Below are 16,633 nucleotides of genomic sequence, written 5' to 3' on the forward strand. Positions count from 1 at the left end.
TACCTCTACCTCTCTCCCAACCACCTATCCAGGCTTAAGCAAAACAAGTCAGATTCCTTTTCTGAATGACAGACCTTCAAATATTTGAAGATGGTAATCATGCTTTGAATGTAACTAGCAAATCTGGTACCCAAGGCAAGTATCACAAAATATGCCTGGGGTCAAGATGCATAAATACAGACCATCAGATCAATGTTGTCATTCATAAGTGGGAACAGGAATAGGAAATGAACTTATGATTTTCTTGGTGTAGAGAAATCCCTGGTGAGGGAACTTCTTCTACTAATGTAGGCTAGGACCTTCTCTACAAGTTATAGTTATAGAGAGTCACTGAGAGCACTGAAACATTGTGATTTCCCTGAGATCATATCCAGTATGCCTCAGAGATAAGACTTGAATCTAGGTCTTCCTGACTTCAAGGAGTATCAGGTTGTCCACCATGCCTACCTCTCAATATAATAAGTAATTAATAAAAATTCAGTTGCTTAGGAGGAAGGCAGTTACTGTAGAGCAAAGGTTGGCAAGCTATCCCCTGGATTGAATCTGGCCCACTACCAATTTTTGTATAGCCTTCAAGCTAAGAATTGTTTTTACATTTTTTAACAGCTGAAAAAAATCAAAAGAAGAGTATTATTTCACAACAAGTGAAAATTACATGAAATTCTAGTTTGTGTCTATAAATAAAGTTTTACTGGAATGCAGCCACATGCATTCATTTATGTATTATCTATGGTTGCTTTCATCTTGCAATGACAGAGCAGAGTAGTTGCAAAAGAGACCATATGTGGTGCTGCTCAGTGCATTATGAATCACAGTGATGCAAGTATAACTCAGCAGCATATGGAGTAGTACACCTAATCCTGAACTGCAGCATTTTATTTATTTTCACTACTAGTGCATAACCACTGTGTCAGTTACAAGTTATGTCAAGCTGCTTTATACACTTCTCATGCTGTCAAAAGTTAAAAAAAGAAGCAAGATATCCATTCCCATACAAATTTGCAGTGGATATATTTTCCAAGCTCAAACTACAGTTCTAGCAGTTTTTTCAGCTCTCAATAAAAAGTGCAAGAGAAATGTCCATATTTCAAAATCCAGTTAACCACAATTAAAGAGCCTCCCCCTAACCTCCAATTCAAAGTGATTAATCTGCAATGTAATGACAAGCTAAAAGGAAAATATCAAAAGAAGAATTATAGAATTATGGAAATATATACATGCCTTTCAAGTGATAAATATATTCAATTTAAATCATATGCTTATATGTTGATATCAGTATCTGATAGTACCCATCTATGTAAAAAGACAATTTCAGAGATGAAATACATAAAGTCTTATTACATATCAGCATTAACAGCTGAACAATTTTAATCAATTTTGCTAATAGAAAACATTAACTTTGAACCCCACTTAAGTAAAATGTTATTCCAAAACAAAAGAAAAATTTTATATAAAAGTATACTCAGTTATTATTAGTAGGATTGTTACTATATTTTGAATTTCATCAATAAAAATTTTGTGGAAATTGGTTTTTTCTCCTGTTATATATGTACCTACATAATAATTTTGATTTTGCTTCTTTGGCCTACAAAGTCCAAAATATTTACTATCAGGTCCTTTGCAGAAAAACTTTACTGATCCCTGCAATAGGATTTTCTAGCTGCTAAAAGAATGCATGAAATGAATTTTTGTACTTACTATATATACTTCTCTGCCATGGTTGACATTAGGGCTATGATGATTCAAGCTCTTTCCTTCTTCCAGTCTCTTCTTCAAGCTAAAACTCCCTAATTTCTTCAATGTATCTCTGCATGACATGGTTTTTAAGAACCCCCTCCCCTAGTACTATTTACCTCCTGCTAAATACACTATAGTTTAATAATGTCCTCAAAAGGAGTACAACATCTTAGATGTGGTCTAACCAGGACAAAATCCAGCAGGACTATTGCCTCCCCTCATTTTGGGTATTATATTTCCATTACTGAAGCTTTTTTGGCTGCCCACATCACAGTACTGACTCATAGCAAGAGCCAGCAAGTCCATTAAAACTTTCCAGGCGTGAGAAGATCCAGAAATGATCACCTTGGGAGATGGGGTACAGTACACACCTGAAGGACTTGTTACATCCAAAACTGTGCTGTGTTCCTTCCCCTTTCTGTTTCCCAGGCAGCTAGGTGGTACAGTGGATAGAGCACCAGTGCAGGAGTCAGGAGGACCTCAGTTCAAATCTTACCTCAGACACTTGACACTCACTAGCTGTGTGACCTTGGGCAAGTCACTTAACCCCAACTGCCTCATCCTGGGTCATCTCCAGTCATCCTGATGAATATCTAGTCACTGGATTCAGATGGCTCTGGAGGAGAAGTGAGGCTGGTGACCTGCACAGCCCTGCCTCACTCAAAAAAACAAGAGTCAAGTGCAAGTCATGTCATTATTTCTCTGATGATGGCATGATCTTCTTCAGCAACAAAGAACGAACACACACACTGCTTCCCACTGGTGCTATAACCACAACTATTCAAGATTCTAGAGAATGGAGTCTATTTTAGAGCACTCCGCAGCTCTCACTATTACTAGCAGGTGAGTCCTCAAAGGATGACTCACCGTTTCTCCCCTCAGGGTTCTAGGAGTAATCCTGAGAGATTACATGTGGTTTTCTGGTACTAGGTTATCTAATGTGCTCTCCATTGACGATCAGTCAGCCAACAAATGAACACTGAGAAAAGGATCTTTAATAACATGGTATAGTAAGAACAGTTGCAAAAAATTTTACCCCAAAGGTCTAGAACACACTTTCCCCGAAATACATACAGAGTCCAGGAGAACCTAAGCTTAGTGGCAAAGTAGATACTGCCAGCTCCTGATTAGATCCTTTTATTCCTCTCTTGATTTCTCGGACATCTCCTCACCATGCTGGCTCCACTTCAGTCCTCATCTTCATTTCCTCTCCCTGCTACAACCTTAAACTCAGCTATAATAGGCAAGATTTTTTTTTTCTTTTTGCCTTATCTCATCTTTAACCAGGCCTACAGACCACTTCCAGGCCATGACTACACTACATGATACCTATCCTCTCCCAATTCCAGCACTCCTATGCACATGATAAAAATAACAACACAAATTAGAATGGAAGTTCTTTGAGGGAATGGAATGTTTTGTTTGCTTGTATTTTTGTCTCCAGTGCTTAGCACAGTCCTTGGAACTTAACAAATGTTTTTTATCTATCTATCTCTCTATATGAAGTCCTCACGAAGTTGCCCGAGGGTACACGGAACTTTCTCTATCATCTCTTTCTCCGATAGGATCCAAGAGTTGGTGCCTTTATAGATTTCTAGTTACACTTCTCTCAACCCTGAAGAGGTCACATTCCCTAAAACTGTCTTTCTTTGATGTGTCTAGTTTGTCCTTGGGTTCACTGCTTTCCTGGGAGCTACTAGCTAGCTCTGATGGGAAGTCCAAATCTTTCCCTCTGGCAGAGGCTGTCATCTCAAAGGTCTCCCCAAAATGGACTAAACTTGAATCCTTTTTTTGGTATATGCAGGCCCTAATTCTTTCAACCAATTGCAACAAAATTTCTTTACGACTGTCTTATTTCATCCAATAGCTCAAAAACACACCAGTCTCAAACTGATTAAGGATTTGCCTAAATTTAATTTATTCCTTTGATTTGTTTAGTATGAAATTCATCAGAAAGATGTTCGCACTTGATAAAACTATCAGGGTACAAAGAAGACTGTTAGTTATAATAGTATAAATTAGGGTTAAGGGTTTGGGGAAAACCCTCTTATAATATAAATAACCTAATATTTATTTTTTAAATTCAACTTAATTTTATTTTCAGTTTAGAATTCTCTCTTTCCTATCTCTTCTTCCTCCCCCACCCACTGAGAAGGTAAGAAAAACAAAACCTATTACAAATATGAATAATCAAGCCAAAAAAAATTCCTGCATTAGTCATGTTTAAAAAAGAAAGACAGAAAAGAAAACGTACTTTAATCTGCACTCTGACTCCATCAGCTCTCTATCTGGAGGTAATATCTGAATGTAATCTGAATCTCAAACCCCATTGGTATGGGACTTTATCCTTACTGGTGAAGTTAAACATCCTGTGCCTGCATGAGGGGTGGGGTAGAGTCAGCAAGAGATTGGGAAAAGAGATCTGGTCATTTCAGTCTCTTTGGGCTCTTGAGTTACTTCAGTCATGTTTGGCTTCCAGCTTTGAGAGAGAAGATGTTCAATGTCACAGCCTCTTTAGGTTACTAAAGGGAGAAAAAGTCTTTAGGAAGAAGCTGACCTGAGAGTTGCTGGTAATCTCCATCATGGCCCTGTTCCCACATTACTATGCTAGAGACTTCTGAGCATGTCCCCTAGGGTGAGATCTGGGATTCTCTTTCTTGGTTGAGCTGAGTTACCTTGATCCTAATAGGAGAATTCCCTTACTCTACTAGCTGCTATATAGTCTCACATGTGTGCTTTCTCTGATTTCTGTTTTGCTATCAACTTGGATAAATGTGTTTCTTTGTTATCTACTATGTGTGTTCATTGTGAAACTGGTATTTGGTGAGAAGGAAGTTAAGCCTTGGATATAAAGTCTGGGGTCCTCCTTTCCCCTTTGAGAAAGAGTGATCAGGAGTTTACCTTGAACCTAAAAATCATATACTCTAAACTCATAAAATTTAAGGAAGCTGATATAATTCTAGCCTGGTATCCCCTCTCTTTGAGGAGACCAGAGTTGTTGGCCCTAAACTTCTGCTTCCCCTCTCTGCCTCTCTTGGAGAAGGGTGGAGAAAGAAGATGTCAGACATCTGTCTCACCTAAGAGCCACACATAACTTACTCCATGCTACACTAACATTTATTAAGAGGCAACTAGATAGTCTAGTCAACAGGGCACTGGACCTGGAGTTGGATTCAAATCCAGTTTCAGATATTTACTACCTGTATGACCCTAGGTAAGTTAATTAATCTTTGTTTGCCTCAGTTTCCTGATCTGTAACATGGTGATCATAATAACACTTACCTCTCAAATTTGTTGTGAAGATCAAATGCAATATTTTTAAAACTCTTTGCAAACCTTCAAGTGCTATATAAATTCTAGTTCTCATCAATCAGCATTATTTATTATGTACAAGACGGACAGTATGGTAGATAGAGAGCTAACCTTGTAGTCAGGAAGAACTCAAGTAAAGCTCCTATTTCTTACCTAGATTGGCTGTATTACTGAATAGTCACTTTAAGGTCACTTAAACCTCTCTGTGCCCCAGAGCAACTCTCTTAGACTATTGTGATTGTCCTTCACTTATAAAAAGGACCAATTCAGTATAACTGCTGATCTGCATTAGCAGATGCAGTTTCATTTCTGGAAGTCCCTTACATAAATGAAATCACAGGTTTAGAGTGAGGAATGGGGCGGGGGGGAGGGGGGCGGCGGGCAGTGCCAGACCCTATGGTATGTGCTTGGGATTTGTTGTTGTTCATTTGTTTCAGTGGTGTTCAACTCTTCATGACTCCATGATACTGGAATAGTTTGCCATTTCCTTCTCCAGCTCATTTTGTAAAAGAGGAAACTGAAGCAAACAGGGTTAAGTGACTTGTCTAGAGTTACACAGCTAGTATCTGAGAAAAGGTTTGAATTCATGTCTTCCTGACTCCAGGGCTGGTACTCTCTCCATTGCTCCACCTCACTGCACAGATACACAGGAAACAAAGTCAAAAACGAAATAGCCCCTGTCCCCAAGAAGTTTAGTTTATCATTTGGATTTAGGATTGTAGACCTAGAGTGGGAAGGAAATTTGGGATTCATCTAGTCCAATCCTTTCATTTTACAGATAAGGAAACTGAGGCCCAGAGAGGGGAAATGACTTGCCCAAGACTACACAAGTTTTAAGTGGTAGAGCCAGAATTCAAATTCGAGCCCTACAACTCCAAACTAAATGTTCCTTCCATTGTACTTCACTGCTCCTCATCTGGTATCTTAGTAATTTAGAAATGCAATCTGGGATTCAAATCCTGCCCTTAATATATACAAGCTGTGTCACCCCAAGGGTAAGACACTTAACCTTTCATTGCCTATAGAGAACTCTAAAACTATAAATTTCAGATGAGTTGTCAATCTGCATTGTCAAGGAAGTTTGCACACCAGGAGTTCCCCAAACCTTTGAAATCACAGGTCTCTCTGAACCAAAATGAAACACATTAAACTCCTTGAGAGCAGGGTCTGGGTTGAACCTATATTTGTATCCCCAGCTCTTAGGACAATGCTCTGCACATCACAAGCACTCAGTAAATGTTTATCAAAAGAACAAATTTCCCTGATTTCAGGAGCAGAATATCAAAAAGAGCATAGAGGACTTTGTTCTTTTAAATGTGCAGAGTCTGACCCTGTAAATGCATATGCTTATCTGCCCAGAGAGTTTCATCATCTCCAAAGCTCTCTGGGATTCTGCCCTTCTCCAAGCAGGTCAGAAAGACCTGACCCAAGGTCCCCGGACTCACTCGCAAGGCTGGCAAGGAGCTGATTTGATCCATGGTCAGGGTGGCCTCCTTGTAGTACTTGCCCCTGGGACAGAGCTTGCAGAAAGTGTCGTGAATGCTGAAGAAAAAAATGAAAGGGGGTGTTACCAAAGGCATCACTGTAAGTTCAGTATCTGGAATCTTAAGCCAAGTCCCAGAAATTCCCTATCTCTTCATCATTCAGCTGCAAAATCAGCCTATGTTCCATTGAGGAATATAGAAGGATTTCTCTCATGTTCCCAGGCCCTTAGAAGCTTATTTCTGTCCAAAAACCATCAACAAATTCAATTCAACAAACACTTAATAAATACCTTCTATGTGCAAGGCTCTGAACCTAACTTTTAAGAGACAGAGGGAGACAAAGACAGAGAGGAGAAATGAACCAGATCCTGCCCCATTCCACTGTGGGACTGGGGCAAAGAGAATGGATAACTGTAGTATAAGAAAAACTGAGGCAGGAGGCAACACTAATGTCTTAGGGTATCAGGGAAGCCTTCATAGAAGATGTGGCACCTCATTTGAGTCCTGAAGGAAGGCAAGAATTCTAAGAGGTGGCAATGAGGAAAGAAGGCTTTCCAGGCCTGGGGAACAGTTGGTGCTGTCTGTCCGTCTGTGTTTGTCCTTCATTTTCAAAGACCGTGCCATCAGAGAAATGACAACATGACTTGCACTGGACTTTGTTCTGAGAGAAGGAGGACTGTGCAAGGTCACCAGCCCCATTTTCCCCTCCTGAGCCATCTGGATCCAGTGACCAGATAGTCTTCAGGATGACTGTAGAAGGCCCAGGATGCAATAGGAGACCTTGCTCTATTCAAGTACTCACTTAAGAGTGAGATAAGGCTATTCATGGAATAAGCCTCTCTAAGAAGTAATTAGGGAATGGCCCCTTTAATGAGCAAAAGAAAAAAAATAAGTAAGTAAAGCTGGGAGGGAAAGAGCAGCAGTTACTATTGACAAGCACTCTGAAGGCAGGAGGATTCTGAAAACAGCCATTAAGTGGAGTTTGGGCAGGGACCTATTGGTGTGCAATCTATAGAGAAAGAGCGGTGTTGAGTTTGGGGAACAGTAGGCTGTTTGACTGGAGTGTAGAGTTCAAGAAAGGGATGAATATGAAATCAGTCTGGAAAAATAGGTAGGAGACTTGTTCAGGCTCTTAAGTTTGAGACTAAGGACTATGATTTTATCTTGTAGGCAATGAAACATCCCTAAAGGCTGTTGAATGGAAAAATTACATTCAATGTAATTGAGGGATTCCTGGAGGAAGATTTATGCTCCACAAACTAAGATCAGTTAATTGATCAGCAGGTTGTTTTCTGAATGCCTCCTGTATATTCATCATGAGCTTAGGAAGAGGGAAGAATTCTGAGAAACAAAGCTTTGTAAATAACAATTCCTTTCTGTTGTTCAGTCATGTTTCAGTCGTGTCCAACACTTCGTGATCTCAATTTGGGGTTTTCTTGGCAAAGATACTGGAGTGGTTTGTCATTTTCTTCTCCAACTCATTTTACAGATGAGGAAACTGAGGCAAACAGGGTTAAATGACATGCCTTGGGTTATACAGATGGTGTCTGAGGCCAGATTTGAAAATTAGGTTGTCCTGACTCCTGACCTGTGTTCTATTCACTGTGCCACCTAGCTTCCCTTACATTTATTCAATTTACAAAATGCTTTCAAATCTCACTTGAAACCTCATGCTCATCGCAGGAGGTAGACAGGAATTATTATCCCCATTTTACAGATAAGGAAACTGAGATCCATCAAAGCTATTAACAAACTGCAGTACACAGATAAGCCATGAGCACTGAACTGAACCAAAGGCTTTGCAATAATTAACAAAGACTATATACATGTGACAGTGCATTGAGGCTTATTCAATTTGCCAAATTGTTAAGTTGCTTTTTGAAACCCTGGAATTTTTTGACACATCCTTCTTGCTTCTCAGCCAATATATTGTTTTCTTCTAAGTATTTATACATTTTTTTTAGTGACATGAGCTGCAAATGCTTTATATAAAGTATGTGAACAAATAATTGGCCCAGAGTTAGACAGATCACTGGCATCTTGTAGTTGCAAATATGTCAGGTCTTCTATTATGAAAAGTTGAGTCAGTCTTATTTCTGAGAAGCTGATAAAATACTTTGTTAGTAATTTGTGTGGTACTAGGAAGCCGATAGTTATTGAGCCAATAATTATAGATCTTATCGGCTCCTCCTTTCTAGTTTCATAGAGAAGTTAGATTTTCTGTCAACTCCCTTGACATAACTGTTTTGTCATTTACTATATTAATGGCATGTTAATATCTGTTGCACTTTTGTTCCAACTTAAAATCTTTGTTGTGTTGGACTTCTTGTGACCATGAACACTAGTGGTTTCCAGAGTGAAAGCAAATAGTTTTAATTCAGGGGGGTTATGAATTTATTGGTATATAATCAACCAATCAGAACCTGAGAAGACCTTTAGAAACTTGCTCTCACTAAATATTGCTTATCACTAGTAGTCTACCAGACTTTGCACATAAAGGCATAATTACAGAAAAGAATTTTGCCCCAGGACTTTTTCTGTCTGAATGCCATTGAAGAAGGATGAGAAGAATGACATGCATAACCAGAAATGACAACAATTTAAATACAATTTAACTCATAACATGATTTTCCTCACAAAAACTCTGTGAAATAGTTTTCTCATTTTGAAAACAAATAAATTTGTTGAAGTTAAGGGATAAATCCTTAACTTATTATTATTAACTTTTATTATTAAAAAATAATAATATTTATATTATTATATTTTATATTATATTGTTATATTATATATTATATTATTATATATTATATTATTATTATAAAATAATATAATTATTGCTGGTTAACGACAAAAGAGCTGAAGACTGGAAACCAAGTCCCTAAACTCCCTGTTCCATACTTTTTCTTCTTTATCACATATTTCTTTCCCAAAGTTCAATGGATAGAATTCTGGTCCTGGAGTCAGGAGGACCTGAATTCAAATCCAGCCTCAAGCATTTACTAGCTGTGTGACCCTAAGTAAGTTGCTTAATTACTCTCTGCCTCAATTCCCTCAACTATTAAATGGGGATAATAATATTACGTGCCTCCCAGGGTGAAGATCAAATGAAATTATATTTCCAAAGGACTTAGTACAATGTCTACCACATAGTAGCTGCTTAATAAATGCTTGTTCTCTGCCACCACCATCCCCACAGAACATCTCCACACTGACTACCCTACTGGCACCTCTCCTCAGCAAACCTAAAACCAATTCATCTCCTTGCAGGGTGTATAGCAGGACAATGACCCTAGGCATTAAGAAACTCGGATTTGAATCCCAGCTTTTCTTCTTAGTAGCTCTGGGTTCTTGTGCAATTAAGGAAAGGGATATAAAACATCAGCAACCAATCTTTATGTAAGCTTCCTCTCCTCCTAGCTTGGATCCAGGTTCATGGGTATTGGGCCTCTTAAAACCGACCCTGAAGCCTCCGCCAGGACTGAAGCAGCCGTACAATCAAGAAGGCAGCCGAGTTGAACTGCAGGAGCAAGAAGAGAGCCTTGCTGCCAATAGGCCCATCAAGGCCACAAGGCCTCTCTGCCTCTCTGAGGCTGGAATCAGGGAGACCCTAAATCTTTAACCTGAAATTCAGCTTTATTCTGTGACTTCATAACTAATGGCATTAAAAGAAGAGAACAGAAAAGCCATGTTTGTCACTTCCTTGTGCAGATTGAGTTGCTAGTTCCATAGAGTCTAAGGTTCCTGGGATGCTTTTTTGCACATCTTCATTTGTGTTCCTGTGTTAGTTCCTGGAGATGTCTCATGCATTGGTCTATTCTGAAAATTCCGAGGTCTTGGGCACAAAGCACACCAAAGGGTTTGGGTGATGATAACCGTCATAGCCTCAGAAGGGATCCTTGGTTCTTAGGGATCATCATTTTAAATTTGCCAAGTATGGCAAAGCACTGGAAATCGAGGGAATGTCCATCAATTGGCTGAACATGTTGCAGTATATGTTTGTGATGGAATGCTATTGTGCTATAAGAAATGACAAAGTAGGGGTGGTTTCAGAAAAACCTGAAAAAACTTACATGAACTGGTGCAAAGTGAAGTAAGTAGAACCAGGAAATCATTGTACTTAGTAATATTGTATTATGAAAGACTTAGCTACCCTGATGAATACAATGATCCAAGACAATTCCAAAAGACTCATGATAAAAAATGCTATCCACCTCCAAAGAGAGAACAGATAACTCTGAGTGAAGATTTTCATGCTTTTTTTTTTTGCAACATGGCTAATACAGAAATATGTTTTGTATGACATCACACGTATAATGGATATCACGTCGCTTTCCTTCTCAATGGGTGGGGGAGGGAAAGAATTTGGAACTCAAAAAAATTTTTAAATGAATGTTAAAAATGAAAAAATGATAAAGGAAAGAAAAATACATCTTCTAAGTACCTTAGTAGCTCATCTTACCCCAAATCCTCATTTTACAGATAAAAAAACCCCAAAGCTGAGAGGGGTTAAGTGACTTGTCCAAAGTCATGCAGTTAAGTAAATATCAGAGTCCAAATAAGAATACAGGTCCTTTCATTCCAAATCCAGGGCCCTTTCAGTAACACTACATTGCATTTTTGACAAGGCCTCCTGAACCCTACTATGTCATGGGACCCTGACACAATGTGATTTTCCAGATGACTGAGAAGGCCCTTATGTTTGAGGATTGATAGTGAAATGCCTCTTGGGCACGATGCACGCATCTCTCCTGCCATAAGACATCCTTCTGTGTGTCCAAATATGGATCAATGGATTCTAAATGGAGGGCTGTAGTCATTGCTAATGGACTCCAAAGTCCCAACGATTTAAAAGCTCACCCAGCTAGACTGATGATCAATCAAGCAGCCTCAGACGGCAGCTTTCCTCCACTTCTTGCTCTCAGACAGGGGGAAACAGGCCACAACCAAAAGTTCCTAAGCTTCTCCCAGCAGCCTTCCTACCCACCATCTCCTCCGATATGCTCAAGCCCTAAGTGTGTCAGTAGCTTTCAACTCCCAATTCAGGATCAATTCCCTGCAACAAAGAACCCTTTCACCACTGCATAAGTATTCTTAGATCTTTTTTGCTCTGTTAATAAATATAATTACAGAAACAAACATAGTAAAATGGATTGAGAAGCTAGATTCAAATCCTGACTGACACATACCATGGGCAAGTCACTGAAATACCGCTAAGAACAGGGACAGGACATTTTCCTGAATTTCTTTTCTATTAAATACCTGCTAAGTGTAAGTAGTGGCATGCCAGGTGTTAGATACTCTGGCACAGTGTTAACTGCAGGAGAAAATAACATCATATAGCCAAAGTGCTTTACAAACCTTAGCTATTAGCTACCAGGACAGGACAGAGGTGGGGGGATGGAAGGAGAGGGGTAAGATGTGATTCATGTATAGATATGTTGTTCACAAGGAAAAGAAAAATGGAAACAAAGAAAAGATGTGAAGGACTCTAGAAAAATTTGCAGAGGAAAAGAAAGCTTTCCACTGAGGGGCTTAAGGAAGCGTCCATAGGCCAGGAAATACCTAGAGGGCTTTGCAGGGAGAAAAGGATTCTAAAAAAGGAAAAAGACTTCCTGGACAAATGCATGGAGATAAAATGAAAAATCATTTTCTGGGCTGGGGAAACAGAAGCAGCATCCAAAAAAAAAATTGTAAACTCCCTGAAGGCAAGGACTTCTTTATTTTCTTATATTCTGAGCTTTAGCACAGCACCTAGTTCATAGTATGTTTAAGAGATACTTGTATTGAATTGAATTCATTTGCATTGAATCCAACAAGTCTGAGGGACCCAGGCATCTCTCTGACCATAGGATCATGGATTTAAAACTGAAAGGAACCTTGGAGACTACCTAATCCAACTCACTCCTTTTATAGTTGAGGAAACTAAAGCTCAGAGAGGATACATGACATCCTAGGCTCTCACAGCTGGTAAGTAGCAGGGGTGGGTTTGGAACTCAGGTCTTTCTGATTCCCAGTCTAGCACTCTCTACCACACTGTAAGGCCATGCTTTAGATGGTAATGGTAGTGATGAGGAGGAACATGGTGGCCCAGGTCCCAAGACTCCAGGGTGTTCTTCTAGCCTCCCTACTTAGAGATGTCCTTTCCAAAGCACATGTACCATAAGAGCCCTATAAATGCCTAGAAGTTGGCCAATCAGGAAAGCCTAAGATGCTTTAGTTTGGAGGGCGGCAGATACCTTAGAGGCCACAGTCAGGGCCACTTCACCCACGTCTATTCTCAGGGGCTTTGCTGAATTGATTACTCTGACCCCAGGCCATAGAACCATAGAACATTATGTACTCTTCCCTTCCCTCCCCACCTCAACCCTCCCCTCCCCATCTCTCCTCTTCCCTCCCTTATGCTCTCTGTCCTTGCCTGGGGTGTTCTACCTAGGGGAAGATACACTTTCATGTCCAAAAGCTGCCTTTTTTCCTTTGGGTTTACTGGCTAGATTTCTTGCTCAAAGACCAAGCCTTAAACCCAATTCACTCTGGAGCTCATAGATTGGACAACAGGACCCCCCTCAGCCAGCACAAATTGAATGTAAATACTAAATAGTAACTGCTTCTCTTTTATCTAGGAACCCTGAGGGTCTTCCCCTCCCAGTTTGATTTTTTTTTTATTATTATTAAAAGGGTTCATCCCCTGAGTAACTACTTAAAGAGGCCTATTCATTGAATGGTTGTATCTCACTCAAAATGGGAATCTGATAAGACCTTAGCCTAAAAGGGCCAGGGTCTCCCATTGTATCCTGGTCCATCTCCAGTCATCCTGATGAATATCAGGTCGCTAAATCCAGATGGCTCAGGAGGAGAAAACGAGACTGGTAACCTTGCACAGCCCTCCCTCACTCAAATCAAAGTCAATTGCAAGTCATGTCATCATCTTGATGTCATGGTCCCCTTCCAGAAACAAAGGACAAACACAACAACAACACAACAATCTCATGATATGATGGAAAGAATACAGGAACAGGGAGTTGGGAGACCTGGATTTGAGCCCAGTTTGACATTCACTTGCTCTATGACCTTAGACAAGTCACTTATCTTATCTGGCCCTCAGTTTTCATTTGTGAGATGGCTAAATAAAGTTTCTTCCAAGGTTCCTTTTATCTCTAATTGCTGTTCAGTCACTATTCAGTTGCGTCCAACTCTCTGTGACCCCATTTGGGGTTTTCTTGGCAAAAAAAGATACTAGAGTGATTGGCCATTTCCTTCTCCAGCTCATTTTACAGATGAGGAAACTGAGGCAAACACTGACTTGCTCAGTCATACAGATAGTAAGTGTCTAAGGGCAGATTTGAATTCAGATCTTCCTGACTATAGACCCAACACTCTATGAAATATCATAACATAAAACTAAATATTATTTCATCATTCTTTCTTATCTACCCAGCTGTTCATTAACGCAACCTATTATCACCATGGATGTTGTCTTAGCACCTCTTGACCCAGACCAGCATCCTAGAGATTGTGTAGACCAAAGGCATCAAACATATTGCCAGGTAGAAAAGATGGCAGAACCAGATTAAAAAGTAATTGAGAAATATTTAACAAAACAAATAAAAATTCAGTACAACATAGATAATGTTAGTATGTGGTTTTCTAAGTCAATATGCATCTAGCATGAATCTTGATGGATGGCTGAGTGGTTCTGTTTCTGCCTGAGTTTGATAACCCTGGTGTAGACCTTGGTGAATGTCACGGGACAGCTAGGCAGTCTGGTTCAACTCAGGGAAACTGAGTAGCAATTAGCATATGGAGTCTCAGTTACAGAATCAAGACTACAACCAATCTGGGAGTACACTGGAGGAGGAAGACTTGTATCAGATCCAGAAAAGTAGCTGGGGATCAAGGTGAACCTTGGGAATCTAGAACTGGGTGAGTAGCCTAAGGCCGGGGAACCAGCAGGTAACAGGGTAAAGTGTCTGGCAATGGGCAAACCACATAAGTGATCAAAGGCAGGAAAGCTGCAGAAATCAGGTTGGCAGAGGGAACAAGAGGATCTGCACCCAGGCAGGAAACCTAAGAGGGGGTTACTTGGGAGACTAGGCAGACTCTCCTGTGTTTCATGTTCTCCAGAAACTCATTATTCTACAAAATGAAATCAACAGTGTAACTCAAACCTCCTCAAATTATTTCCCTTCCAGGATGCAGATCTCCATCATGTCCCTTTGCCAGGTTACTATCCCCTTCCTTATCACTTTTCAGCTTCTTTTTATGCGTCATCTTTCCCTTGCTAGATTGTGAACTTCAGGAGGGCAGGGACTGTCTTTTGTGTTCCTTTGTATCCCTAGCACTTATCAGTGCCTGATACTTAGTCAATGAGTAATAAATGTTTATTGACTCTCTTACTTTAACCTTAGTCAATAACCTGAGTAGAGAAAAGGTGGAGATAGGGACAAATGACCCAGGACTAAGGGCTGTGAGCATCCTCCCAAACTAAACATCTGTTCTGAGAATGGATGGGGAATCCACTTACCGTAAGATCTCATTCTTGGTCAGAAAAGTCAGCGCCTGCAATTAACCATAGAGCCATTAAACTCAGAGTTATGGGGTCCCAGGAATCATGGAGGGAAGGACCAGGTTCCCATTTTACACAAGGGAGAACAGAAACATCAAATGGGCCTGAGTCACATAATGTCCTGTGCAGGAAGTAGAGTTGCAGTCATCAGCTTGTTTTCTCACATAATCTTTTAGGAGTCTCTTGGAAATGGGACAGGTTCCTGTTTAAAGAAAGCTCTAAGGACTGAACTACGATATGGACAGAACCAAGGACCAGATGTAAGGATCAGGTCAAGACTGTGAGAGTCTTAAGCACTAGGTGAAGAGAATGGGAAAGGGCAAGGACAGGACTGAAGGGACTGATCTATTCTAGATGAGTGATTCTAAAACATTTTGGTCCTGGATTCCTTTATACTCTTAAAAATTACTGATGATCCTCCAAAGAGCTTTTGTTTATGTGAGATATATCTCATGGTATTTACTGTATTAGAAACTAAAACAATATTATTATAAAAATGTATCCCTTGAAAGGATGTTAGGTATACCTGGAGGTCCCCAGACTATACTTTGAGAGCCAATTATCTAAAACCATCCTGTAGCATCAGAAGCATGGGCAAGGCTTGTTTTTCCTTCACTAGCATTTCTTCAGAACTTTGGGCATATGGAGTGGAGGGGTTCCAAGGGATAACATTACTAACTGTACCCACCTGATATTCTTCTAATTCCTCCCAGGTCATGGAATGCTTTATACACTGGCCCATGCTATCTCTTATGGCTTTTCTCTCAGCCTGAAGTCAGTACTGTAGGAGCCCATGCCCTAGTGGGAACCTTCTCTCTCCAGTATATGGTCACTGATTGGCCTGGTTACCATAGTGACATTCCATTCCACTTCCTGCCTATTCTATCTAGGATGAAGAATAAAGGGCCAAGAGTGAAGAGGGCCAGAATTTTTTGGTTCCCAAGTTTATCAAATCCTTGAGCATAGCAGCATTGGTGCTGGTGGGCTTTCCCCAAATCCTGAATGGAACCAGCTGTTTAAAAAAGGACTTTCCAGGGGTCACCTAATACATCTTCCTACCTCCAGGCTGAACTGAACCCAATCCATTTCAACCAAAAGGATATTATCAACATATCCTTCCTTGGTAAGCCATATCAATACCTCCACATTATCTTTCCTGGAATATACCTCTCCGTGGACAGAATTTAAACCCATTTTTGTGTCCCGGTGTCTCTTTGCCTTCTGGGAAAGTCCCAGAGTAGTATATCCATTCATTTCTCAAGCTTCTACCAGGTACAGAGCGTACCACTAGGCACTTCTACCTTTTTTTTTCTTTAAAATTGAAAATGAAAGTCCACAGACTTTTGCATGCTATATTACCTTCTCACATAGTTGCCAGGGTGTATGTGGGAATATTAACATTTGATACAAATCTAAATGGTCTGATAATTTCCCCAAACCCAGACCCTTATCACTCTAGATCCCATGACTCCATTTTAACACTCCACAATTCAAAGCCCACGTAGACAGGCCAGCTAGAATGAATAAGATGAATATC

General features: G+C 40.1%; 1 protein-coding gene across 2 annotated transcripts in view; it reads right to left on the reverse strand.

Moving 5' to 3' along the window:
- The window catches only part of CIB4 (calcium and integrin binding family member 4), an 82,448-nt gene extending 66,514 nt beyond the window's left edge, over nucleotides 1-15,934 (reverse strand). For both annotated transcript variants that reach the window (XM_072644113.1, XM_072644103.1), the window contains exons 1-3: nucleotides 15,785-15,934; nucleotides 15,055-15,089; nucleotides 6,495-6,591 (exon numbers count right to left, since the gene is read on the reverse strand). In XM_072644113.1, the coding sequence (XP_072500214.1) occupies nucleotides 6,495-6,591; nucleotides 15,055-15,089; nucleotides 15,785-15,838 (186 nt within the window). In that variant the 5' untranslated portion in view covers nucleotides 15,839-15,934. The remainder of the gene's footprint in view (nucleotides 1-6,494; nucleotides 6,592-15,054; nucleotides 15,090-15,784) is intronic.
- Between the last annotated feature and the right edge of the window lie 699 nt (nucleotides 15,935-16,633).

The sequence above is a fragment of the Notamacropus eugenii genome, chromosome 1, assembly GCF_028372415.1.
Source record: "Notamacropus eugenii isolate mMacEug1 chromosome 1, mMacEug1.pri_v2, whole genome shotgun sequence".
Classification (NCBI taxonomy): Eukaryota; Metazoa; Chordata; class Mammalia; order Diprotodontia; family Macropodidae; genus Notamacropus; species Notamacropus eugenii.